At 46.2% G+C, this 26,404-nt stretch overlaps 1 protein-coding gene and 1 long non-coding RNA gene across 6 annotated transcripts in view; one reads left to right on the forward strand and one right to left on the reverse strand.

Annotated features, from left to right (window-relative positions):
* The window catches only part of LOC306645022, a 68,255-nt gene extending 66,573 nt beyond the window's left edge, over positions 1-1,682 (forward strand). Inside the window, exon 3 of the long non-coding RNA XR_013759509.1 lies at positions 303-1,682. This is a non-coding gene — a long non-coding RNA (uncharacterized lncRNA). The remainder of the gene's footprint in view (positions 1-302) is intronic.
* TNC (tenascin C) overlaps positions 1-26,404 on the reverse strand; it is an 84,822-nt gene that overhangs the window by 43,487 nt on the left and 14,931 nt on the right. For all 5 annotated transcript variants that reach the window (XM_079112269.1, XM_079112270.1, XM_079112271.1 and 2 more), the window contains exons 2-10: positions 17,948-18,531; positions 14,045-15,454; positions 12,596-12,859; positions 11,406-11,521; positions 10,538-10,694; positions 7,202-7,471; positions 6,275-6,460; positions 5,912-6,001; positions 4,452-4,715 (exon numbers count right to left, since the gene is read on the reverse strand). In XM_079112269.1, coding sequence (XP_078968395.1) covers positions 4,452-4,715; positions 5,912-6,001; positions 6,275-6,460; positions 7,202-7,471; positions 10,538-10,694; positions 11,406-11,521; positions 12,596-12,859; positions 14,045-15,454; positions 17,948-18,404 — 3,214 coding nt within the window. In that variant the 5' untranslated portion in view covers positions 18,405-18,531. The remainder of the gene's footprint in view (positions 1-4,451; positions 4,716-5,911; positions 6,002-6,274; positions 6,461-7,201; positions 7,472-10,537; positions 10,695-11,405; positions 11,522-12,595; positions 12,860-14,044; positions 15,455-17,947; positions 18,532-26,404) is intronic.

A 26,404-nucleotide genomic window follows, 5' to 3' on the forward strand; every position in this document is an offset into this window, starting at 1 on the left:
CTCCACTGAGCAAATGCCAGTCAGATAAGTAACAGGGCCAGCTTTATGAATAAGATAAGTAGACAAATGGAGGAGACAGGAACAGGAGTTATGAAAGGAGGGAGCACCATGAAAGAAAGCAGAGCAGACGGAGCGGAGGTGGACACCAGGAGGCTCCAGGTCAGCGTTGAGTCCACATTTCCACAGCTCGCGACAGCCTTGTGGGCTTCCTGCCCCCAGAAGCCAAGTGTTTCCATTGTACAGTTCCACACTGACTTTCTTGGCATTTCTCGATGAAAAGGCTGTTGTCTTTTTCTTAACAGCTGTGCATTGGAATCTACCCTCTGAACAATGTCAGTGGGCCTGGGAAATCAGAATTTCGAAATCTCATGTCTGTGCTCGTGGTGGGCTGAGCAGCTGGCCCTGAGGAATTTCTGGCAGTGTCAATGTCACATCTTTAGATTCCCACCATCCTGGAGATGGTAATGACCAAGTTGCTGGCTTGATGAGACACCCGCTTTAGAAGTTCACTTAGGAGATAAAGAATGATTCTCCCATAGGTTGGTGGCATCTCAGCCAGAGGACCCCAAAGGTATATTAAATGACACCAATGCTTTTATACAATGACCATATCCTGTTTCATCTGCTCATCCAATTGAGTAATCTTCCTTGTAGAAATAATTGAAATAAAAGGCCTTGGTTGCCTTAAAACTTCTTGGTGAGTCTCCATATTTGTCAAGAACAAAGTCTAAGCACTTAGCATAATATGCACAGCCCTCTGCAGATGGCCCTTGATGACCACTCCACCCTGTACCCTGCTACTCTCCAGCTCCATCACGCAGCAGGACCACACAGCTTGTGGCTCACGGGGGCGCACTTTCTTGTGCTCTGAGTCTATCGGCTGCTGCTCTCTGTTGGAAATGCCATTGCTCCCCCTCCATGAGCCCAGCTCCCTTTCCATTTTGAGGATCCGTGGCATCTTCTAAAACCTCTCTGGGCTCTCCACTCCCTTTCCTTAGGTATGTGATGAGTTCCTGCTTCTGTCCTCCTGTGGCTTCCATGTGTCTCTCTATGACAGGTGAGTGACATTTTCATGTTTTGGTTTGACTCTTGGTCTTTTGCATGACAGCGTGCATCATGTCTTCAGGGGAGGGGTTGCGCAGCTGTGTTCTGTGCACAGCTGGACTCAGAGTATGGATGAAATAAACAGTGGTTGGCAAGGTAAATATTTGAATAAACTTCAGTTTGCTTCACGAGACAATAAAAATGGCAAATCAAGAATAGAATAGTCTCTAGCACCAGTAGCTGTGGTTAAAAGCAAAAGTCCACCTTCCTTATTTCAAAATCTATGGGAGTATCACTGTTGAGTCTTAAGTCGCCATGGAAACATGCTTCCTTGTCTTTGTGCTTCCACCTATTGTCTCTGCCTCATGCACTACTGCTCTCCTTGGCTCAGCACACCCATGGCCTTGGCCCTAAGCTAGGTTGAGTTGAGTGTATCAGAACACCACTGTAGAATGGCAGAGGAGAGGAGAGGACCAGAGAGGAGGAGAGGCGACCTGGAGAGAAGGCATGGCCCACTGATTTTCTTCAGTGCCAACAGGAAGACTATCTTTCTTCCTCCCTTTCTTCTTTCCTTTCTTCTTCTTTATAAATCAGATTAAGACAAATTAAAGGGGAATGACTTCATTTTCCTTCCCCTGGATTCTTAGGGGAGACACTGAAGTTGATGCCGAGGTAGAACAAAAAGACCAGAGGTTTCTTTGGAAATGCCAACTCTGGAGCAGCTGGGGTTCTCCACATGCTCAGGGAGCTCCTACCACATGCGTTGTTGTGTTGAAGGCCCTGGGAGCACAGCAGTGGTAAGGGGGCTGTCCTTCCATTCTGGCAAGTGGAGGTCGTCAGACACTAAACCGACCACTGCTGAGGCAGAGAAGTATCAGGGACTAAGGAGCAGCGTGAGGGGCAGATCAGGAGGGGGTGCCTTTCCATATTGCATAAAAGTATGGAAGTTCTCCTAGGGATGACATCTGAGCTGGCTGGGACAAGGGAAAACACTGCGCGTAGGTCTGGGAGAAGTGTGGCATCCAGGGAGCAAGGACAGCACGTACAGATGGAAGTGGGAGCTGAGTGTTCTCCTGGCGCCTGGCTGAGGTCTAGATGCTGAGCTCCTGAGTGCACAGGTCTGCCTGCTTTGGTCAAGTGGCCGGAGAACTTAGCACAGAGTGTGGCTATCGGATTTCACCGGCTTAGTGAAGGCAAGAGATTCTGAAAGAACTCAAGAGAGGAAAGCCACATCTGTTCTACTTGTAATAAAGTAAAATTGTTCAGTGGAGAAAGCCATGGGGAAAATGTTCTGTAGACAATGGGGAAGATCCAACAAAAAGAGACTTGGCACATTTTTTCCTGTGATGAAGAATGTCCTTGAATACACACTGTGGTTTCTTTGAAGTAGAACGAGGGAGGTGTGGTGTGGGAAGTGAAATGGCCGAGGCTTCGGGATGTCCACACCGGTGCTCCTTCAGAGAAGGGGATTCCCCACCTGGGGTTCATTGGAGAGGCTTTGTCTCCCCGAGCTGCTGAGGCTGGGGCTCCCCACTGCAGAGCAGAGGGAGCGTGGCTGTGACCAATGGTACGGGGGCTGAGTGGAGACAGGAACCGCTCTGTGATACCGCATTGGTCAAACTCAGGAGAAAGTTGAGAGGGAGAGGAGAGGCGGGGAGCAAGGAGAAATTTCTAATTTCTTATATTTTACATTCATTACTATCCCTTGATATCTTATAACAAGCTGAAATATTCAAAACTCTTCTATAGATTTATTTCTTTTTGATTTGCTCCTGTCCCTCCCCCATACTTGATAAAAACTACTCCTGCAGAGTACTACCCCTGCCACAGTCGCCTCCCCGCTGAGTGGAAGCAGCCCCTGCAGCCAAGGGAACTGGCCATCTGGGCTCACTTTACCCTCTCTGGCAGAGAGTGTCCTTTGTTTACAAACCCCTCTCCTTCCCATACAAACAACCATGATGTTAAGTGTACAGTATGTTCTGACATGAGGCTACCTTTCTGGCTGTCACTTAGAGGTAAGAATGGCCAATGGCTTTTGGGGCTTGGTGAGTTTTCCAGAAAGACTCATCTGGGAGGCAATCCTGTTTTGGAGTTTGGGTTCTCTTGGTCACGCTGCCCAGGACACACATGTGATGACTGTATCACAGCAGCTATATTGTGACATTGAGAATAGGAGCCAAGGACTAAGAATGATGGAACAGAGAGGCGGAAGAGGCCGGAGTCCCTGACAAGTGGAAACTACTACGCTGTCTCCAAACCACCCTGCTCCAGCTTTGTTTGATGAGAGAGGAAAACAACTTCTATTTTGCTTAAGTGACTGTTACTTGGGGAGTTCAGTTGAACATATTTATAAAAGACCAAGACGCTTCAAGGTGTTGCCCGATGCTGCCATCTCTCCTCTTCTGGTTATGGAGGAACTGGGGCAACCCCTCTGCCATGACACCTCTACTACCTGTTCCTGAGTCCTTCCCTGATGTAGCTCTGAATACCGGGTCTTCCCTGAGGACTGTGAATAGGAGACACAGGTCAACATAGCAGCGTTACGATGTGACCCCCCCGCTCCTCAGGCATCAGCACAGTCTGGTGCGTGCAGATGAACCTCAATACACATTTATCACGGAAACTGAAAGTTAGGACAGTGACTTGCCAGACCCTGAAGAAGTAACATTTTCCACCCACAGTTGAATACTTAGTGGCCAAAATTGCATGTGTTAGGTATCATACACAAAGGATGAGTTTTCTTTTCTTCTGATTCTCTTCACCTTAGCCACTGAGAAAATGTGGCCGCAGGTTTAGTGATTAGGACTGAAGGGGCTAAAAGGGGCATTGAAGGCCAGGACTCAGCTGTCATCATGGATAGAACAGGTTAGCCTCTAAATGACAAAGAGAAAAGAGAAAATGAGGAAGATGCTGAGGGAGGAGCAAAGGACCATTTGCAACTCTTCAGGGGCAACCTGAGAGGAAAGCAAAAGACCTGGAATAAATACAGGTTATGGAAAACAACCCCGAATAATTGCCAACATCTTGGTCATCTTTAGAAAAAAAAAGGCAAAGTAAATTAATTGCTGGGCTAAAGAAGGGAAATCAACAATTTAAGAGTTTCTGCAAAACACCTAATTTTAAGAAAGAAAACAAGTAAAAATAAGCCAAATACAACCCCTGTCACTTTGAGCCTCCTGGGAAGAAATGTTTAAAAATCACGCTTGTCTCTCCAGGGGACTTCACTGAAATAGTGGATGAGAGGAAAGTTAACACTTGGGGCAGACCAGCAGGCAGCTCTGTGGAGGCAGCATCTGGAGGCTTCTTGGGTGGAGGAAGTCTGCATTGCTCACGTAAGGACAACCTTACTGAAGGGGTTGGCAAAGCTCAGCTTTGGCAGAGGGCTTTGTGGGGCGCGGGTGACTTACCGGTGGATGCTTTGGCACGTGCTGGCTTGCTCCTATGTCTGCCCTTCTCGGCCGTTAGGAGGATGGTGTATTCCTGGCCTGGTTCCAGGCCTCTGAGGACATAGGAGGTGGTATCTCTTGGAAGTTGGGCCTCTGCTGACTGGCCGGTGGGAAGGCTGTAGTTGAGGCGGTAGCGGTCAAACTTGGCCAATGGTGTCCTCCAGACCAGGGTCAGGCTGTTGTCCGTTGTGTCAGAAACTTGAAGGTCCTTGGGTGCATCAATTTCTGGGAGAAAAGCAGAGAGACGGATACTCTAAAGGCTGGGAGGCACAGTTGCTTCTTGAGCTGGAATCTGGGGTTAGCCCCAGAGACTGTGTGCCTCTGAGTTTTGGTTTCTAGGTTTGCAAAATGGTTCTAGTTATGTGTTACTTTGTGGCTTATTTGGAAGATTAATAATGATGCCATGGTATACCTATTCCACAGTGTCACTCAGGTGGAAAGCACTTAAAAGGATGGACTATCGATACAGGAGACAATTTAGATGAATCTCAAAAGGATGGTGCTGAAGGAGAAAAGTCAGTGTCAAAGGAGACATACTATTTTGTTATGGACTGTGTATTTGTTGCCCAAATTCTTATGTTGAAACTTCATCTCAAGTGTGACGGTCTTTGGATGTGGGGCCTTTGGGAGGCCTCATGAATAGGATTAGTGGCCTTATAAAAAAGACTCCAGAGAGATTCCTTGTCTCTTCTCGAATGTGAGCACACAGGGAAAAGACAGACCTTTCTATGAGCCAGAGAGAGTCCTCACTAGACGCTGAACATGTCGGCGATTTGATCTTTCACCTTTTAACTTCCAGACTGAGAAGTGAGTCCCTCCTGCTTATAAGCCACCTTGTCCGGGCATTTTTGTCATAGAATCCTGAATGGACTAATACACATAGGATGCCATTTATGTGGAATTCTTGAAATGGCAAAATTTTAGAGATGAATATCAGTGAATGCCTAGGGCTAGGCAGAAGGGGAAGGGGCTGTGGCCATAAAGGGTAGCATGTGGGTTCCCTGGGTCGGGACTATTCCACTGGAGCCACAGGACAGTCCTGAACTTATGACCCTGCCAATTACATCCTGCTTGTTGGAGGTTACTTTCTAAGGTGTTAAGAGCAAACTCCCCAGATGTGTTTTAAGTAGGGAATGACATTACAAAGTAGAATTGATTCTCAACTTATAAATGTAGATTTCTTATAATGTTTGGTTCCAATTTTTCTTTAAAACCCCCCTCATCCCCTTATTGTACAAAGAGCAGTGTCCACATCATTGGTTGGGCAAACAAAGTGTTTGAACATAACGCCTGGGCTAGTGGTCGGGGGCCCTTTCTCCTTGGGGCTTCTACGTTTTGTTAAGTAGGCTTCTGCCTCATCGGCCCTGTCCTGTCTGCTCAGCGCCAGCTCAGTGGTGGTGGGAATCCCAGGTGCTCCTCACCTGTGGCTGCATTGATGGTTGCCGGATCGCTCTCTTTGTCCTGCTTCACAGCGGAAACTCCAATTCCATATTCAGTTCCCGGCCTCAGACCTAAGAGAGAATGTGAGCACTGAGATTCAGCCTAGAACTAGAAAAACTGTTCCAGGATAAAAAAAAAAAAAAAGAAAACAGAAAAAAGAAAAAGGAAACAGAAAAAAGATCCTGAACTGGTCCCTAGACATGGATTTCTCAGTGTGATGTGTACAAATGAACTTGTTGAAGTTCAAGGGAGAGGAATTTCTGAGACCCTCTGGAGGGATGCAAAATGGGGACAAGTGGGAGCAAGTGACTGTCCTTCCAGGGCCCTGGGGATGCAGAGCTCACCAGTGAGTGTGGTTTTCGTTGTGGCCTGTTGACTCTTTGGAACATCGACCTCGGCGTGGTCACCACCGGAGATGGGTGCATACTTAATTCTGTAGCTGTCGATGGCCGACTTGACATTCCTCCATTCCAAGGTGATGCTGCTGTCAGTCTGGGAGACACGCCGGAGATTCCTGGGAGCATCCAGACCTGTGTTGGAGAAGAAGGAACATTTGCACTGGGAACTCCAGGGACCAGGAGAGCAGGAGTCTGACAGTTCAAGCTGAGATACAAAAGGCCCCTGCCCCTGGGGGAGAGACGACAAAACTGCCCCCAGTCCCCGGGTCTTGATCAGCTGATACACAAATCTGAACAAATGCTACCGATTGGGCACCTTTTCCCATTACTGACCTTCATGATATTTTAATAATGTTCATTTTTCTCAGACTTTGTTCTTAAAGAACACTACAAAAACTTACAAGTAAGATCACGCGTTTAAGAACTGGTTTGTTGTACTTTGTCACTGTGTTTCTAACAGCTAATACAGTGCTGAGCTCTGACAAAACATTTATGAATAAACAACTGACGTTTTGGCACTTTTAAACTAATACCACAGGCTGAGACTTGAGGGGCTTCTTTGTTGTTTGTGTTTTCTATATAATGCATGTTATTTCTAAAATGCTTATTTAAATTTTATTTTAAAATTTGTCTGTGACTATTGAACCAACATCTTCTATGTATACAAAAAAAAAAAAAAAAACTTTGGAAGGTTATTTGGAATTTTTTTCTTTGAAAATTAATTGCTACCGTATCCTAAAATGAATGTAAAGAAATAAAATCCCCTCTGTACTTTTCTTAGTGGAAAATGAGTTGCAAGGACACCCCATCATGATTGGGACAGAAATCTTGCCATCTTTCCTTGCCCTACCGTTACAGAGGAAGGTCCGTTACCTGTGGTGAAGGTCTCTGTGGCCGGGTTGCTGGACATCTCACCCCTGCGGGAGATGAGGGACACCTCGTACTCGGTGTCGGGCTTCAGGTTCCCAATGGAGTACTGATTCTCGTCGTGCGTGAGGTCGATGGTGGTGCGGTCACCGGGCGCATCTTTGATGCCGTAGGAGAGCTCAATGCCATCGATCTCAGCCAGGGGCTTGAACCAGGTGACCAGAGCTGTGGTGTCGGTGACGTCTTTCACCTCCATCTGGCTGGGGGCATCCAGGCCTGTGAGAGGCAGAGGAGGAAGAGTTTCAGAGATGAAGGCCAGTCCCAGGGGCTGAGCAGGGAGGGTCACTGCAGCCCTCCAGACCCAGGGTGGACATTCAGGTACGTAGGGATCACTTGCTTTCCCTTTTCTTGTGGCGCCTCAGAGTCCTGTCTGATGAGCTATGAGTGGAGGTATGCTAGCTTCCTTAGGTTGTTTTTTTTTTTCTTCAGTTAGTGAAGGGCACAAAGCCTGGGAAGCTTTAGGCACAGGGCCTGGCAGGCGACAGTCACATGAGGAGTACCCTTGCCTTGGTTGGTACCATCATTATCATCATTTCTCGTCTCAGCAGCTGAGTAAATTTGCTTATGGGATGTGTCTTTTGAACAAAGTGATCTATTTCTTTGATTTTCTTAAAAAAAAACAAAATCAACCCCAAAACTGGGCAAATCTTTCCTGGATGGTAGATGGCTTTTTTAGTTAACATCATGGAGCAGAAGTGTGTGGCAGTGGACTGTCTTTACAGTGTATGGAAAGTTGTTTTTGATGAAAAGAATTCTGGCAAGAAAGCCCCTGCTGTCTCAGTCCTGGACTCTCTTTACATTCTCCTCCTGGCTTCCTGCTGCCCAACCCCTCCCGTGTCCTGTGTCCTGACAGCACAGCTGCTCAGCTTGGCTGCACCCCCTCCTGGCTGCACCCCCTCCTGGCCTCTGCACATACTGTTCCTCTGTGTCCTCTAAGGTGGCCCTTGCCTATCTAACATTCTCCGTTCATCCTTAGAAATCTCACCTACCTGTCACCTCCTAGCATGAATCCTCCCTGGTCCTGCCATAGCCAGGTAAATACAGCCCCCTCCCAGGGGCTGCTGTGGCCTTAAAGAGCTTTGCAATGTCACACTTTCCCCTTGTGTAGTAGCAGATTTCTCTGCACTTTGAATCAGTTTAGATGTGCTCATTTACTCATTTATTCATTCACCCAGGAATAAGTCTTTGGCCTTTCTGAGTCCCCAGTATTAGAGACAGGCACACACCACGCATTCAGTAAATGGTTTTTTTTCTTTCTTTTTTAAAACAGGTAAGTCTGTGTGTTCAGTATTGGTTGAATAAAAGGTATCGAGTAGAAGGCTTGAGGCTTCTGCAGAGAGGGAGTAAGAGGAATGATTCAGAGCTGCCTGGGAGGAGAGTTCGGTCTACTTTTAAAGACCAGGTGTTGAGATATCAGTCTCGGTCTGCTGATGGCAAGCCTGTGAGATGCACAATGACCATGAAATTGCAAATTGACAGTCATGTACACCCTAGCTTCCTTAGCACTCCTTTTATTAGAGCTTGGGATGTGGTCAGGGACACCGATATCCCCCTAGATTTGGAATCCTTCCTCAGTGAGAACTAACATTGCAACGTGCCAATCATGTTGCAAGCATGGGACTTTGTAATGCGTGTCAGAATTCTCAGGATGACCTCACAAGGAGGACACTGAGCACCCGTTTGCTAAATGTCAGATCTGAGGCTTAAGGAAATGGACTTTTCCAAAGCGATAGTGAATGTGTAGATGAGATTTAAACTCAGGGTGCACTGCATCCAAAGCCATGCCCTTTGCCCTTTCTGTGACACTACCTCTTAAAAATATCCACATCAAAAATAGCAATAATAAAACCTCCATTTAAATGACAGAAAGAAGGAGCCAAACACGTTTTGCACTGACAGTTTAAAGTTCTTTGAATCTGGAAAATCTTTAGCTATATCAACAAAATGAACAGGTAAAGATCTGTCCTTCCATGTTGATATTACAGCATTATGAAACTCCAGATGTTGGATGTCTCTTCTTCAATAAGAAGAAAATAAAGCAGCTGATTCTCAAATTTTAGATTAAAAAGAAAAGGCCAATGAAAGAAATGTCTTTTGTGTTTTCAGGGTGTTTTGTCTACAGGGAATAAGCCCATTTGTTTGATCTTTTTTGTGCTGTTCTGGTGACCTAATGATTTCTTCCTGTTGGTACCTGCCTCCTACCTACCGCAGAGAGATGTGTCAGGATGATGGAACACACTTGCTTATGAAGGAGACGATCCTAGGAATTGGCTCTGAGCTCAGCAAAATGTGCAAACATTTAAATGCAAGATGTTCTTTCTTGTCATTAGTCAACAGTTTAACTTTTCCAACAACCCCCTGCCAAGAAGAGTCAATTCCCGAGAGCTGGCACATATGCTATCTTGAAAATAGTTAAGAGCTTTTCCTAAATGGCAATGCAAAATTATTTTCTTCTTTTTTTAAAAAATTGCTCCCTAATAGAGCAACTCCAAATTTAGATTATTATTATTTTTTTCCCACCAAATGATCTAGGAGTGATCTAAATCTTATTCTACTCCAAGAAGTTCTGACAAACTAGGACTGAGATTTTACTTAGGTTTCAACATTCTGCACAAAACAGAGGCTATTTAATGTTAATGGCCATGGGTTTAAAGTTCTAAAATAAACCCTGGCTTCAAGTTAGTTGTGGCCATGATGGTATTAACTATGTAGTATTAGTTAGTGATTCAGCTTCTCCAAGCCTTAGTTCCTACTCTTGAAATAAATATCATGAATATTTGCCCTGGCTCTGTCATGGGACTTGGTGTTAGTAGTAAATTAGATAATGTGGCAGCGGGTTTGCCATGATCTCAACTATTTATTTTTCTGCTCCTTTGCAATGGGACAGTGAAGCTCCTCTCCTTAAGGAACAGGTCTGTTTTCCTACCCTTAAGCTCCATGGCCTTGAGGTTTGCTCTGACACAACTGATGTGGGATCAGCTCCAGGGGAGCAACCAAAGGATAAGCCCATGTGGAGCCGGAAGTCACCATCCTGGATGAGACCATCTTGGGCCAAACAGCCCCAGACTACAGGTGCATGAGTGAGCCCAGGTCAGGCCAGCTCAGCTGAGCCCGCCCCCTCAGTTGAGGGGTCACCAGCAGAATTATTCTCAGACTGCTACATGGGCCTTTTGTTAATCAGCAAAAGCTAAGCCATATAGGTGTGATGTTGGAAGGTGCTTTCTCAACCAGAAGGTTCTACGAGCCACAGTCGGCTGCTTGTGGGTCACAGGTGATACTCACGGGTGGTGGTCACTCTCTTCAGGCCGGGGCCCCGGGTATTGTTTTTCACGATGTGCAGCGAGATCTCGTATTCTTGCCCAGGAGCTAGACCAGTTTGCCGGTACGAGGTCTCCGGCCTTCTCAGACTTTTGGTGATTTCTTCCTCATCTTCTTTATTCTGAAAGATAGGAACCCCTTGATAAGACTTAAAAGAGGTGCCAGCGTCTCACTGTATTTATTATTCCTCTTTTACTCTTCCCTCTATTTGTTAGACACCTCCTGTACATCAGATCCATGTCAGGTGCTGAGGATACAGAGGGGATAAAGCCATGTCTCAAGTTCTTTTCTCCCACTTGTCAATCTCTCTACTCTTCTGTTGACTTGTAAATCAAATGACAGAATATGAGAGGCAAAGGGATTCTAAAGCCACAAACAACTCCTCCTCAGACAGACCGAGAGGCTGGCATCAGAGAAGTTGTGTGGTTACACAGCTAGTTGGTAGCAGAGTCTGGGTTGAAATTCAGAAACAGTTCCCTGCCACGCCTATACCGTTGGTGGGTAAGGGCTGCTCTAATCTGATATAAGCCTGGAGATGTTGTGCTGGAGAACCTGGTTCCTCTTTTCTTTGGCTCTGGGTTGATATTTTCAAGAAGGAACCTAGAGATGTCTTAACTTCTATTTGTCTAGGCTTTTAGCCTTAACTGCTGTACTTTCTGACTTATTAAAATCAGGGCAAAACCAACATCACTTAAAATATATATGCAAACACACAAAGTGCTAGTTAGATCCTTGTCTTCTAAGGAAATCAAGAGATGTAAAACTCTGCAGAATCCTTTGATCATATTCCAGATCCCTTAGGTCAGACAGACCTGCTTTCTGTGTCCCTTACCATATTCCGGAAGATGATCTCCCACGTTTCGAATGCAATGTCTAGAGGGTCCCATTCCACTTCCACAGATGTCTCTTTGATGGACTTGAATTTCAGGCCTTCAGGTGCAGGCAGGTCTGTAGGGAACAGCACAGGAAGGGACATAAGGATGGACAGGCGTGTGCTGGGAGCCGTGCAGCCCTGATTCCACCACACCCATGATGGCTGCCCATCACCCTGGGGCTGATGGCCACAGCTGGAGTCTATTTAAAGTTTCTTCTAGGATGTGGTCTACTGTGCAGCAGTATGAAAATTAACATTGCAGCTAATCATATGATGAAAGATTTGCAATTTCATATGGTTAAACCCTAATAAAGCACAGGCTTTGGAATGAGATAGATTGGGCCAGAATCTCAGCTAACACTGTAACCTTGGGCAAGATGCACAAAACCCCCTGTGACTCTCTTCTTCCCTGGGAGAAGGAGGCATATATGACTGTCCTTAGGAATCATTTGAGAACTGAGTGGGATATTGCAGGCAGTCTGCTGGGCCTGCTTCCTGGCATGAAGCCCAAGTTCATTAAGTGGCAGCCAATGCCATTATTACTAAGCGAGACAAGACCAACTTCTAGCCACAGCTTGTTTTCCAGGTACCAAGGTAATTATGCCGATGCCAGACTCTTAAAGGAACAACTTGAACCCTAACAGTTCCACTTAAAAAAAAAAAAAAAAAAAAAAGCAAATTAGTGAGTTCTATAGAAAGGTAGTAGATTACCTAAGAACATAAATTTGCCAGGAGGACTACCAGGGTTCAAAGGCCATCTCTACCACTGTCAGTTGTGGGATCTGGGATGAGATGCTTAACCACACTTAACCACTCAGTCTCAGTTTCCTCATCTGTACACGGGGTTAACAACAGCTCTTGTCTCCTAGGTTAGGTGAGTTAGTACAAAGTCTGGTGCCTGGTGAACACTTGATACGTAATACTTGCTACAGAGGAAGGACCTGGGGAGAGCCAGGAGGAAGACTGGAGGGAAATGAGGAGTTGATTACAGAAGATAATGGACTCAACTGGGTTCCAGGCTTACTTGGGGTCACTATAAAAGGATAATGGGGGCTAAGGATACAAAATGAAGGTAGTTCATGGGGAAGATCCTGCACTGTGTGGGTTGAGACCAGCGGGGACCACCCACAGGGGCTCCGCGCACTCACAGGTGGCCACCCTGGCGCTGACGGGAATGCTCCTTTTGTTCTCTAGGATGGCGAACACGCGGACAAAGTACTCCACACCAGGCTCCAGCTCCCGGATGGTGGTGGATGTCTGGTCCCCAGGCACGCGGAACTGCATCTCCAGGCCATCCGCGTGGGTGGGCGTGTACACGATGAGGTACTCCGTTACCCGCATCTCATTGTCCCAGGCCAGGTTGACGGTCTCTTCCGTCACTTCCGTCACAATGAGGTCTTTGGGAGGGGACACTGGCAGGAGTGAGAAAGGACATCTGGGGTGAGTAATGTACCTCTGAGATCCCTCTAGGTTTGCTTCGTGGGCCACCGGCCCTTTCACTGTCATCAAAAGAGGCCCGAGGCTCTCGCCTTGAGATCAAGCCTCCATCCTCTCTAAAGTGCAGGAGCATCAAGGATCCCCTGCTGGGATTCGTCTCTGAAATCCATCAGTCCACCGCTCTCAGGGTGAAGTTCCCTGTCAGCGTGGCCTTCAGTGCTCCTCGTGACCTGGCCCTTCCTACTTCTCCGATCCCTGGGTCCTAGCTCAAATGTAGGCTGTGGGTCCCGGGAAAGTGCCATCTGAACTTGCTCGAGAGTGCTAACCCTATCAAGTCCGCAGCTCACACATCTTCCCTGCTGACCTGCGTCCTTTTCAACCAGACTTCCATACTTTGGCCATGTTAACCACAGAGCTATTTAGTCCTAGCTGCCAACAGCAGAAATTCTACTATGACAATTACAATACAGGTAAGTGAGAGAGATACAAAGACCTCATAAAACATGAGCATTATCATTCTTTGCTCTATGGTTCAACCAGTGTTTCCTGAGCAGCTACTATGTACCATGTCCTGTGCTAACTGCTGGGAACAGGACTCTATTAAGGAATTCATAAGCCCTTGAGATAAAGCCAGTAAAAAATAAAAGACAATTTAAGAGCCATATCTACCTCATAGGTGATCAGCAGTGAATCCAGCTGACTGTACATTTAAAACCATTTGTTCTATGTAATCTTACTGTCTATTCAATGTTGCTGAATGATCACTTCATCCAAATGAGGGGATTTGGTTTGCTATTGGCATGAAGTTAGTGAAGAATAGGAAAGAAGGTCAATGCTTAGCCAAAGGAGGGTCATCTCTGTCTACCTCACCTTGGCAATGGAGGTTCAACTCCGTGTACATGAGTTAGGCGGACCCAAACACCAGCTCTCTGGGTGTGACACTGGGAAAATTACAAAACTTCTCTGAGCCTTTGAGCTCTCAGCCAGGCAAACCTGTACCAAGGGACCAACCTCAGAGTCAGTGCCCACACACGTGTGTTTAATATCAAGATACTTAATTTCATATAGAAATAGTATCTGGGCGCACACCAGGTACAGCCTGCGATGCATACCCGGTACATCACGACCATTATGGCTCTTGCTGTCACACTGGTACTCACCCTCTGAGCAGTCTTCCCCTGTGTAGCCCTCGATGCAGATGCAGTGACCGGTGACACACTGTCCCCTTTCGCTGCAGTCATTGGGGCAGGAGCGCTGCCCACAGTCCGGGCCTGTGAAGCCCTGGTGACAGATGCACTGGCCGTCCACGCAGCGGCCCTGGCCGTGGCAGTCACTTGGACACCTTTGCTCCTTGCAGTCTTTGCCTGCAAAGCCCTCGTAGCACACGCACTGCCCGTTCACGCAGCGGCCCTGGCCGTGGCAGTCACTGGGGCAGGCGAGCTCGGCACAGTCGGCGCCCGTGAAGCCGTCCTCGCATAGGCACTTCCCGTCCACACAGCGGCCGCGGTTGCTGCAGTCCCGGGGACAGCGGAGGTCCCGGCAGTCTTCCCCGGTGTAACCGTCGTCACAGACGCACATGCCGTTCACACAGCGGCCGTGCTGGTGGCAGTCATTGGGGCAGCTCATGTCACTGCAGTCGTAGCCCTTGAAGCCCTGCTCGCACACGCACTGGCCCTGGACGCAGCGGCCCCGGCCGTGGCAGTCACTGGGGCACCGCTGCTGGCTGCAGTCCTCTGCGGTGTAGCCCTCGTCACACACGCACTGGCCGTTGACGCAGCGGCCGTGGCCGCTACAGCCATTGGGGCATTGAAGCTCCCCGCAGTCTGCGCCCGTGAATCCGTCGTCGCACTCGCACTGGCCATTGAGGCAGCGGCCGCGGTGGTGACAGTCGGCGGGACAGCGCTTCTCGCTGCAGTCTGCGCCCGCGAAGCCTTCGTCGCACACGCACTGGCCCTCCTCGCACTGGCCGCGGCCGTGGCAGGCGTTGGGGCAGGTGAGTTGGCCGCAGTCCTCGCCCGTGAAGCCCTCCTCGCAGTAGCAGGTGCCGTTGAGGCAGCGGCCGCGGTCGAAGCAGTCGTTGGGGCAGACGAGCTCGCTGCAGTCGTCGCCCGTGAAGCCCTCGTCGCACACGCACTCGTTCTCCACGCAGCGCCCGCGGTTGAAGCAGTTGTTGAGACACAGGGGCTCGGTGCAGTCCTCGCCCGCGAAGCCGTCCCGGCACACGCACCGGCCGTCCACGCACGTGCCGTGCTCCGCGCTGCAGGGCACCGGGCAGACCTCCTGGCTGCAGTCGGCCCCTGCGTAGCCTTCGAAGCACACGCAGACCCCGTTCACGCACCTGCCCTGGTCATTGCAATCGCTGGGACAGGCCAGCTGGCTGCAGTCCTCACCGGTGAAGCCCTCGTCGCAGACACACTGTCCGTCGAGGCATTGGCCTCGAAGGTTACAGTTCCCCGGGCATTCAGGCTCAGAGCAGTTGGGGCCTTTCCAGCCAGGTTCACAGATGCAGCCGCACCCTTCTGTGCTGAAGTTGCCACGGCCGCTGCAGAAGGGTCGCGTGTCCAGGCGGCCTGCAATGGAGAGGTCAGAGGCTCTCAGGGGTGCTGCAAGCAGCGGAATCTGCTGGTACCCTCAAAACCCACATCCACATTCAGCCTGAGACTGGTTCAGGCTCCACCTGGTTTGAAAACCAGCTGCTTAGGGTGTGAAATCAGACCAGATTCATCTCCAGTTACACAGGAGGAATTCTCAACCTGTACAACCTAACATTGCGGACTCGTAGGCAAGGGTAGTGCCACATGTGTGTATGTCTGTGTGTTTCTACCCCTGGGGAAAGGATCAGTAGTTTTCATCACATTTGCAAGGCATCCCAAGACTCCAGAGTGTGAGTCACTGCCTCGTGCTGTTCATTACCCTGGGCTGTGTTGCTACTTCCCTGGTGCTGAGTCAAGGTCAGGTCTACAAGAGACCTGAGAAATTCTTGTTGGATTGAACTTCATTCTGACTTTTTGACTCAATAGCTGGGCCATGTTTGGGAAGGGATTCGGACTCTCTGGAGCTTGGTGTCCTTGTAGTCCCAGTGGGACTGAAGTCTTCCCAGGACACACAAGGGTCAGATGAGGACGTTAAGAGCTCACTCTTGTGCTCATTGTGATTTTTTTTTTCTGTTTTCTTTTCCAGAACTTTTTTGGGGTCAATTCAAGTTGGTATGTGGGCTTACGTGACAAAAACTGTCTAATTTTCCAAAACTGAAATGAAGCAGCTAAGGAGTGGCTTTCTGATTCTGTCAGGACACCTTTCAATTTGGCTCTGCCCACAGAAAACGCCTGTGCCTCTGTCTTTTCTCCTTCACTCTCCGGAAGGCTGCAGTGGTGGGCAGACCTGAGGATGCAGCTTCAGGGCTGACATATCTCCAGCCCTTTGCAACTAAATACTGCCTTGGTGCAACTTGGAGCAGTCACTGGATGGATCCCAAGTGAAGAAGCAGAGCTAACTTTCCTAGTGTTTGCATCTAGATACAGTTCTTATATGTTAACTCCTTCCTGAAAGCAGGATGACTTTTTTTAAAAAGTTGGTTTGAATAATGAGAATCTAATGTGTGTTTTCCAGAACAGTAGCCACTGTTCACATGTGGCTACCAAGCACCAAAAACTGTGGCTCTGCTGAATTGAGGTGTTTAAGCATAAAATACACACCAGATTTCAAAGATTTAATATAAAAGAATGAAATGTAAAATATTCATTGTCAATTTTTATCTTGTTCCTGGGATGAAAAGTGTATATTTTGATTATATTGAGTTAAATAAAATAGATGTTTGAAATTATTTTTTTACCTGTTTCTTTTTCTTTTGTTTTATTTGACTACTAGGAAATTTAAGATAACAAGTGCTGACAGGGTATATTTTTATTGGCCAGCACTCCTTTGTAACCATTTTATCCTACCCTTTCCATTAATCCTACTGTGTACTTCCTCACCTGTATTTTGCCTTAAAATTGACACATGTGGAAGATAAAGTAATTTATGCCCAATGAAAAGTTCTAAAAAGTTTTCCTCAAATACCCACAGCATGTCCTACGGCACTCCTCAGTTAGTGCTCCCAAGTGGTTACTCAGTGGTTAGGTTTACTCTTGAAATAACTATTGAAGAACTTTCTGGTAGTTTTTTTCTGAGTGGCAGAAATGGGATTTTTGCTTCTGATTAGAAGTTATCAAATCTTCTGTAGCCCTATTGACTTTAGGGAATTGAAATGAAGCCATAATTCCAAACCCACAAAATTCCTTAAAATGGGCTACACATGAAGACAGGGGCAATAGGAGAGCATGAGCTCTGGAGATCCTTACGTATTCAAAGTCCCTGTCCCTCGTCACTCTCTGTTGTCATCCTATGACATTTGGGGAATTTCTTTGAGCCTCAATTCCTAGGTCTGAAGAAGGAATGTTTAACCTTATCTTAAAGGGGGTATTGAAAGGCTCAAATGAGATAATAAAGATGGTGCCTGGTACCCCGAGGGGTCTTCTGTCATACTTGTGACCGTCATGACATGAATGTGCACTAAATTGGAGCCTTTATCCAGTTCCCGCACACTGGGTTCAGGACAGGCAGCACTGGACCTGGGAGGAGACTCAGGCCTACACAGCTACTCCCTGAGGAACCTCGAGTGTCCCATCCTCCTGCTGGGCCTTGGTTTACCTCTCTACTATGCTGTGAGGGGCTGGGGCAGTGCCTTCCCCAGCGTGTGCGCTTTGGGGTGGGAGTTTCAAGTTCATCGGTAAAGAATGGATAGATTTCACAGCGAAATAAGTCTTAGAAGCATGTAATTAGAGTGAAATAGGGTTTTAAACAGTAGATTTCTTAGCAGCCTGACAATTCCTGTGAGAAATATTTGCAACCATGCCTCTTCCAAGAGCAGGAGCGATGGTTACATTCTCCACATTTATTTGACTTTAACATGTTTTTAACGAACAGCTTGATAGACTAGTTTCCCAGGGAACCCACTTTGCAAACAAGTGGAGGGTCTTGCTATGCTCATCTTTTTCCCCGCCCTACAGGATGGGGACGCATACCTTCGGCAGGTTGGAGACAGCAGCCTGCTCCCATAGTGCATTGCTCCCGCAGGGAGGACACCAGGACCTCCAGCTCCTCCAGCCGGCTCAGGAGCTCCTTCACGTCAGGGGCCGCGGCGCAACCGCAGGCGCGGCGAGGGATGTTGATGCGGTGCGTGAAGACGATTTGGTTTTCCCCATCCACGGTGTGCTCCTGGAAGCTTCCACTGGGCTCTGACGGTGGGGCCAGGTCTTTCTCCCCACTGGCTGATTCCAGATCCACCGAACACTGTGACCCTACGGGCAGCTTGATGTTGTAGACATGGTTAAACACCACTGGCTGGTTCTCCTCCGGCAGGGAGACGTTCACCCCACTCTGTCGCTTGTGCCGGATGACTTTTTTAAGGACTCCACCTTCTGAAGGGAGGGCAAGCAATGCTAGGAAGATGCCGGACAGCACTCGGGTCATGACCCCCATGGTCGTGGTGGGCTCTGCTCGTTGCTGTGGCTCTAGGATGTCTTAGTCTCAGTAGAATCTGGGATTTAGTAATGCAGAGTAGAATCCAAAATGGTTGTCTCTGATCTTCTGGAAAGAGTGACCTTCTCTAGAAGTAAACAAAGGAAGCCATAGATGTGTTAGTATCTAGTACTAATTGAGTATCTACAATTTCGAGTGAATTTTGGTTTTATATCTCCATGCTTGAAGCTTCCTGATGTTTCTTCATTATACTGTATCGATGATATAAAAGATCTCTCAAAGAATCTCTGCAATTTTAAAGGCACAAGTTCATGCACTACTTGAGTTCTAGAAATTTAAGGAGAGAGCCAGTTATAGAGGAGAGGGCCAGACACTGGAATGAAGAGAACAAGAGTTTGTATCTCATCTAGCTCTGGGCCCTTGGGCAAGTTATGTAACTTTTGTCACCTTATCTCACTGTATGTACAGTGAATCATGGCTAATGCAGGATTAAAAATAATATGTGAGTATTAAGTAGAAATTGCTCGTGTAGTCATTAATTCCTTCAGTATTTACTGGCCAAACCCTTCTGAGTGAATTGTTATAGGGATGCAAAGGCCAGAGTCCTAGGAGGTGTTTTGTGACTCCTGCCTCCTTTACTGACCCTCCAAATAGAGTTTAAACACTATCCACTTATTCTCTTCTGCCATGGGAGGCAGAGGGCAAGGTGAAGGACACCAGTCGGTAAACTGAGTTTTTATCCAGCTAAGCGTCTGTCTAGTTGTGTGGCTGGTGGCATAGCAATCCACCTCTCTGATGCTCAGTTTTCCTTCTCCTTGGTTCATATCCAAAGCCTTCCAAAGTCTAGTTTTTGGAAGAGCCTGAGAGAGTATTCTCGAACCTGTTATTTAAACTGAGATTCACAGCACCAGATGGCTCAGAAAGGGTGTCCATGAGCCTCTGGTGTCTTCTCCAACCCACTGGTTCACACAGCAGCCCTGCTGAGTCTCCACAGCATCAGAGTTCTGCGGGTGGTAGAAATAAACGTAAAACCAAGTGTCTCCCCTTAGCAGACTTAATAATAGGACTATGAAGAAAATGGCATCACCACTATTTAGGGAACAAAGAAAGAAAGGATACAAAGGATTTCTTTTGTGGGTTCCCAATCTAACTACTGACAGTGTTTGAGAAATTAAGGATTTTTTTCAGAAGAATGGCGGAGTATGGATTTCTGGAAAGGATGGAGTTTAAGCTGAATCTTACATCACGAGAGGGATAACATGAAAACAGTATGGAGGAGACTATGCTACTGTGAAGAGTTCTGACTTTGCTAAGTATTCTTCTCCATCTGCCATGCAGGTATTCACCTGTAGGGGCAATCAGGTAGCACAGGAAAGAGAAGCTGTCAAGTGCAAGTGAGAAACTGAGTGAAAATAAGACAATGTGGCTGAACTTGGATAGTTTTAATACAGACCAAGGCCTTAGATGCACATGAGAGCAAATTATACACACCATGAATTCACTCTGGACCCTCTTTAATTAGAAAGCACACCTAAGTCAAGAAGATTATAGAAGAACTTTATTTTATTTTATTTTATTTTATTTTGCAATGCTGGACTTGGAGCCCAAAGCCTTGTGTGTGCTAGGCAAGTGCTCTACCACTGAGCTACAACTCCGGTCCAAGCTATTTGGTTTTTTAAGTCATTTAAAAAACTGACGTTTTCTTACATCCATACTATTCTTACACTTGCACATTCTAAGTTAGCTTTCGATGTCAATAAGCTATGCTATTTGGGTCACTAATCCTGTAAGAAATCATCTACTCTTTTGTTCCCAGAAAGATCTTACCACAATGATAGAATGTATCATCTAGAAACCAAATGATCACCTTCTTGATAGGATAGAAAGTCTTTGCAATGCCTGGAGAGGGATTGGCGCAAGGAACAGTAAACCGAGCAGCATTTCCCTAGGTTTGGGTAGGAATCTGAAGATCGCGAAAGCACCACTGTGCATTTAACCAAGAGCATCCTACCCACACCCCTCTACATCCTAACTAAATTCATGTTGATATTTTACCTACGATTCAACTCGTGTCTACTTAGGGCATATGTAGACTTCTTCTGAGCATGCTTTCTTATTTAAGCAGGTTCCCTGACTAATGAGCAGTGTGTTGGTGACGTAGGATCATCAGTGAAGATCACTGAATAGGAGAGCATGATGCTTTGCTCTTTCAAACTAATATGTCCCTCTTATTTGTTCTCTGGATGAGTATCGATTGACTGCATGATCTAGTTGAATGCCTGCTTTAGCTGTCTTTGCCTTTACCAATTCTTTTTCTGCCACCTTTTCTGAGGAATTCTTATCTCTTTCTCTTTTTTTTTTCCCTTCTCTTGTAGGATGGGCTGTGGGCCTCACCTGAAATATTTTTGATTTCACTCAACACCTTTGTCTGTGTTGTTAAATGACTTAGATTTCCATCTAAAACACCCTTAAGTTTGTTGGTTGAGACTCCAAGACAATGAGTTAGGGGAATTAGGACCAGAGAGTGGGTAGGCTAAAGATTTCTACTGTATATGTGTGATGAGCACTGAAGCTTTCTAGGGGAAGGACATGGTATTCTTTCTTTCCTTATTTGGGGCTGGGGATTGAACCCAGAGGCACTTTTCCACTGAGTCACATCCCCAGTCCTTTTAATTTTTTATTTTGAGAGAGGGTCTCACTAAATTGTTTAGGGTCTTGCTAAGTAGCTGAGGCTGGCCTCAAACTTGTGATCCTCGTGCCTCAGCCTCCTAAACTGCTGGCATTATAGGCGTATGCCACCATGCCTGGCACAGGACATGTTATTCTGAGTGTTGTGTGTTTCCCATTGGTTTGTGGTGTCCTGAGGCAGGTTTTTTTGACTTGGGAAGATCCATAACGTCATTGGAAAATCGTTGTGGAAAATGTTAAACTTTAGGATCAGATACACTGGGTTCAAACACCACTCACTGGCCCTGTGGTTTTGGCAAGCTACTTACCCTCTTTGAACCACCACCTTATTTATTAATGGGGGGTCAAAACCATTCTGGAGGGAATTAAGGATTAGGGATCTGAGCACTCAGCATGGTGTCAGGCTCAGAATAGGAGCTCGCTAAACAGTAGCTGCTATTTTGTTGCAGCAAAAGTCCACACCAATAACCCTTCTTTTGCTTAAGCTGGAGCTTGACCTCCTAGTTGAATCCAGTCCTACACCATCAGCAGCTTGGATCTAGATCAGAGGAGTTGCAGAATCACTGATGAGTGGGGCGGAAACCCTAGTGAAGATCAATTTACTAGAACTAAAAATATTTATTCCAGAGAGGGAAAATCTAGGTAGCAAATAATGACCTTTAAGAATGCAAAATATTCTCATGTAGACAACTGGCTGGTTTATGTCTCTTTTGAGGACAGACCTAGGGAAAATTACTTAAGACTGAAGCTTGGGAGATTTAAGTCAGGCATGAAGGATCAAGTTCTGATAGTAGGGCTTGTATAATTTCAGAACGAGCGAATGTTCTACAGAGTCTCCTTAAAAGGCACACTAGATTCTTATCTTTCTAGCAAATGATTGGTAATGAAAGGTCTGGAAAACATCTCCTAGGGGGAAAAACTACAGACCTGTGCTTATTTACCCTGTAGTTAGGAAAACCAGGACCAAGGGGGGCAGGGCCACCATGTACAAATCCTACAGTAGCTGGAACTGGCTTGTCCCCTTTACCCCAAAGGACAGAAAAAGTGTGAATGTGCGTCTCCATTGGGGGTTGATTACAAGAAGGAAAAATTTTAGTATTCCCGGAGAAAGATTCTTCTGGTTGAGTAGCTAACCTTTTGGAAGCAGCGTGGAATAAACTAACCGTTATTTTTAGGTACCTCACCACAGGACAAAGACCATTGCTAGAAGAAGGAATCAACAAGCTTTGGAATTTTCCTTGGTCACTGCTGGAGAATAAACAATAAACAATTTCAATCTTAGATAAAGATTAAACTTCCAACAGGCTAGAGTCATATTTCATAATCAGCTACTCATGACTTCATTTTTAGTAGCTTGTGGAATATATTTATCTTATTGAATTAGGTATGTATGTGAAATATCCGAGGTTTGGAGGGACGAGTGTGCAATTTTTTATTGTTTAAAAAAGGCAGATGGCTTTGTTTCCGCCTCAGTTTGGCAGCACACGAGGCAGCTTACACCAACCTTTTCTTCTGGCTTATAGGCCAGAGAATTTTATTGTGCCCAGTCATTCAAGCATAGAGTTGCTTACACAGGCGTTCTTATTTCTTAAATGTTCTAGAAATTCTTCACCCCTTCCCAACATCCATAAATTCCTTCTTTGAATGCGTCAGGGAGAGAAAGGAGCCAGGAAACAGCTTTAAGTTGGATTTTTTCCCCCCTGAGGACATCTGAGTCCACAGTTGAGTGAGTCCAGCACAACCTGAGTCATAAACTAATTGAGAAATCTCTAAATGACAAACCAAAGTCCTTCCAAGCCCCAGGTGTTTGAATTCCAGCTCTGAGAAACAGTTATCCATTTAAGTAGTGTGGTGCATGGTTACTAGGTCTGGATTCTAAGGAAGTTGGAGCTGGTTTGTCCCTGTGGCCCCAAAGGACACAAGATACAAGTGGAGCCAGTAGTCATCCAGAGTCTTGATGTTTTAATCAGTTATTTCACTACTGTGACTAAAGATCTGACCAGCACAATTATAGAGGAGGAAAGGTTTATTTGAGGGCTCACAGTTTCAGAGGTCCTAGTTCACAGAAGGCCGGCTCCATTCCTCAGGGTTCAAGGCGAGACAGAAAAGTGTGGCAGAGGGAAGCAGCTTGCATCATCAGGAAGCAGAGAGGGAAAGAGACAGACTCCACTCTCCAGATACAAAATATATGCCCCCAAAGCCACGCCCCAATCCCCACCTCCTCCATCCCATCTGCGATTAATCCACTGATGGGTTAAGACTCTTAAACCCATTCATTCCTCCTCTGAACCTTCCTGCACTGTCTCGCCTGTGAGCTTTTGGGGGATACCTCACATCTAAACCATAACACTTGAGAATTCATTCTAATAATGATTTATTCCTGTATTCAACAAGATGAGTTGAAGGAATGGAATAACCAGCTATGGAATAATCCAGGGCTGGTGGGGTGTTTAGAGATCAATGATGGGCAGATCTTTCTTTCAGTGAGTTCACAGTCCAGTGAAGGAGGCAGACATGTCAACAGATCCTTACTGGAAAGAGTGATAAGTGCCCAACCTGACAAACATCCAAGAAGAGTCCGTGTGATGCTTGAGAATATCTGCTCTAGAATCAGTCGAATACCGGTGGATCTTGTCTCTGACACTTGATATCAGTCTGCGCCAGACGGTGTTGCCATTGTTTTAGGTCAAAAGTGTCTTGGTAATGGCAACTCCATATGATTCCAGCTAGTAACTGTGACCTTGGATTTGTAATATTGCCTCCCTAAGCCTCAATTTTCCTGTCTGTAAAATGGCAACACTGATAGCAATTCCACAATAGAGTTCTTTCAAATGCAACGGAGGAGAAACTTGAATAAATGAGATACTCCGTGCACAATACTTAAGATAATACTTAAAAAGAAGGCAGCTTGGGGGTGGCCGGAGCTGTGGCTCAGTGGTACAAGAGCTTGTCTGGCAGGTTTGAGGCCCTGGGTTTGATTCTCAGCACTGTATATAAATAAATATATAAATAAAAATAAAAGTCCGTTGACAATTAAAAAAATATTAAAATAAAAAAAGGAAGGCAGTTTCGGTAACTAGTGTGCATGATTGCTGTGTCTTTTTCTTTGGAGAATGCAGTTAGCAGAAGCTAGTCTCTGACAGTTGAGAGATTCCTAAGAGAATCTGGGGAAGCTCCTCTTCTCTTTAAAAATGACTACCTACTCCATCCCCTGAAAATCCCAATGTTGCTTTTTCCCGTGGAAGGAATAATTCTGCTTCAGTTCCTGAAGCAGCAGGGCTCCTCTGAAGTCTTGGGAGGGTGAAAAGGTGAGGGGTACAGCCTGGTTTTCCTCCTAGGCTGTCAGGTCTTAGTCAGTAGCAGGGTAAGCAAGTGAATGAGCTGGGTGGGGCCCTTTTCTTTTCTGGGAGGTCAGTACTCTGGCCAAGGCCTCTCAGGGGCAATGCTACTACTGGGATGTCTCTCTATGTTGCCAAGTCCGGAATTTCTCCAGAACAGATTGCCTGTGGTTTAGTCTTTTAGGACTGTGTGCCTAACGGGAAACATTTGGACAGTTTCTCAGCACTTTCCATACCCAGACGGAAATCAGATGATAGAATCAAAATCACACTTCAGCAGGGCTTGGAAGCTACTGGAGATCACTGAATCCAGTGGTGGCAAATCAGTGGCACCTGCTGGTATCATTCTGGTCCACATGGCAGATCCTGCTAATCAATAGGGATGCACTTCTGGGGAGCACTGCTTTGGAATTATTCTGAACCTCTCTCTCCAGACAGCCACGTCTGATCAGGTAGAGGTAGTATTTGACATGACACTTGTTTGCCATTGCGTTCATTTATTTAGGAGCATAAGAACTGAAACACCCAAAGAGGGTCACCCAGAAAATTAGTGAGAAAGCAGATATTAAAATCCAGAGCTCCTGCCTCTGCCTCTTGGTCAAGGTATTTGATTGCTGTTTATCTTTTCCTCATACCGCTGGGAGGCCTCCAAACACAGGTGCATATCACAACATAGAGACTATAGCCAGGCAGAGAAAGGTACTAGGGAATGAATTGAAGCATGTATATTGTCATGTATATATCTGAATAAACTCCACTATTACATACAATGATAATGCATTAATAAAAACATCAAAAAATCTGCTAAGACAGATTTCCAGTGACCTCACCATACACACACACACACACACACACACACACACTCAAAGGTGAAGAGATGCATGTGTTAATCATTTGAATCTGGTAACCATTTCACAAAATGTTATAAATATCAAATCATTATGTTACTTGCCCTTTTTTGTCAAGTATCCCTCAGTAAGCCTGGGAAAAACATAAAAATGCATATAAAAAGTTTCCATTAATTCTTAACCTGAAGTCACAGCAATGGCCTCCAGAGAGAAATATCAGGGATGGGAACCGGGAAAGCATCAGTGTTAAGAGAGTTCTAGACTTCTTGGTCCAGTAGGGTCTTTCACTTAGACATTCCTCCATCCATCTGTCCACCCATCCATCCCATTTTCCAGTACATATGTTAAATACTTGCCACAAGCCAGGCCCTGAGTTAATGGCACACCAATGGGGAAGACAAACATATTCTCTATAATAACAAAGCTTACAATTTCCTCCTGCAGAGTCAACAAAATGCAGTTGCTGAAAATATTTCTTGGTTCAAACCTACACATACCAGGTTCTTGTATTTGTGGAATTAAAGAATGAACAAATTCTCTCACTTTCCTGATGACATGAGTGTAATTAGGTCTGTGATCTCTTTAAGGCTGGGTATCAAGGAATTCATCACAGCCTCCATTCTGTCATTGGCTCATTTTCTTCCTTCAAGTGTTTGTGAGTACACTCTATGTGCCACCCTAGGTGTAGGGGTGACAGGAGTTACCGAGACAGGCCTCCCTCCTTTCCATAAGATCTAGTCAATCCCCCAGGGACTCCTGAGAGCCCAGAGCTGTCACGTGGAGACAAAGTTTCTGTATGACCAAAGTAAGTTCCACTGGCAGGAGGGACAGGCCAGGACTGGGGCACAATCAGTTTCAGTGTGAAGGAAGCTTCTTGGCTTACTCATCAGTACCCTTTCCAAACTTATGGCAGTATCTGTTGTTCATTAAATTCAGGTTCCTCTCCTGAATTTTGGTCTTTATTATGTATCTTAAATTTTTTGGAGAATTGGGGCTCTCCTGGGACCAGGCAGTGGAAAGGGCAACCAGTGGAAGAGCAGGAAGAGGAACTCTGAGCCAGTTCTGCCAATCACTCATTGTGTGACTTGGGGCAAGAGACACCTGCTCTTCAAGCCTCAGGTGTTCC

This window comes from Sciurus vulgaris, assembly GCF_902686455.1.
Source record: "Sciurus vulgaris genome assembly, chromosome: 15".
Lineage (NCBI taxonomy): Eukaryota > Metazoa > Chordata > Mammalia > Rodentia > Sciuridae > Sciurus > Sciurus vulgaris.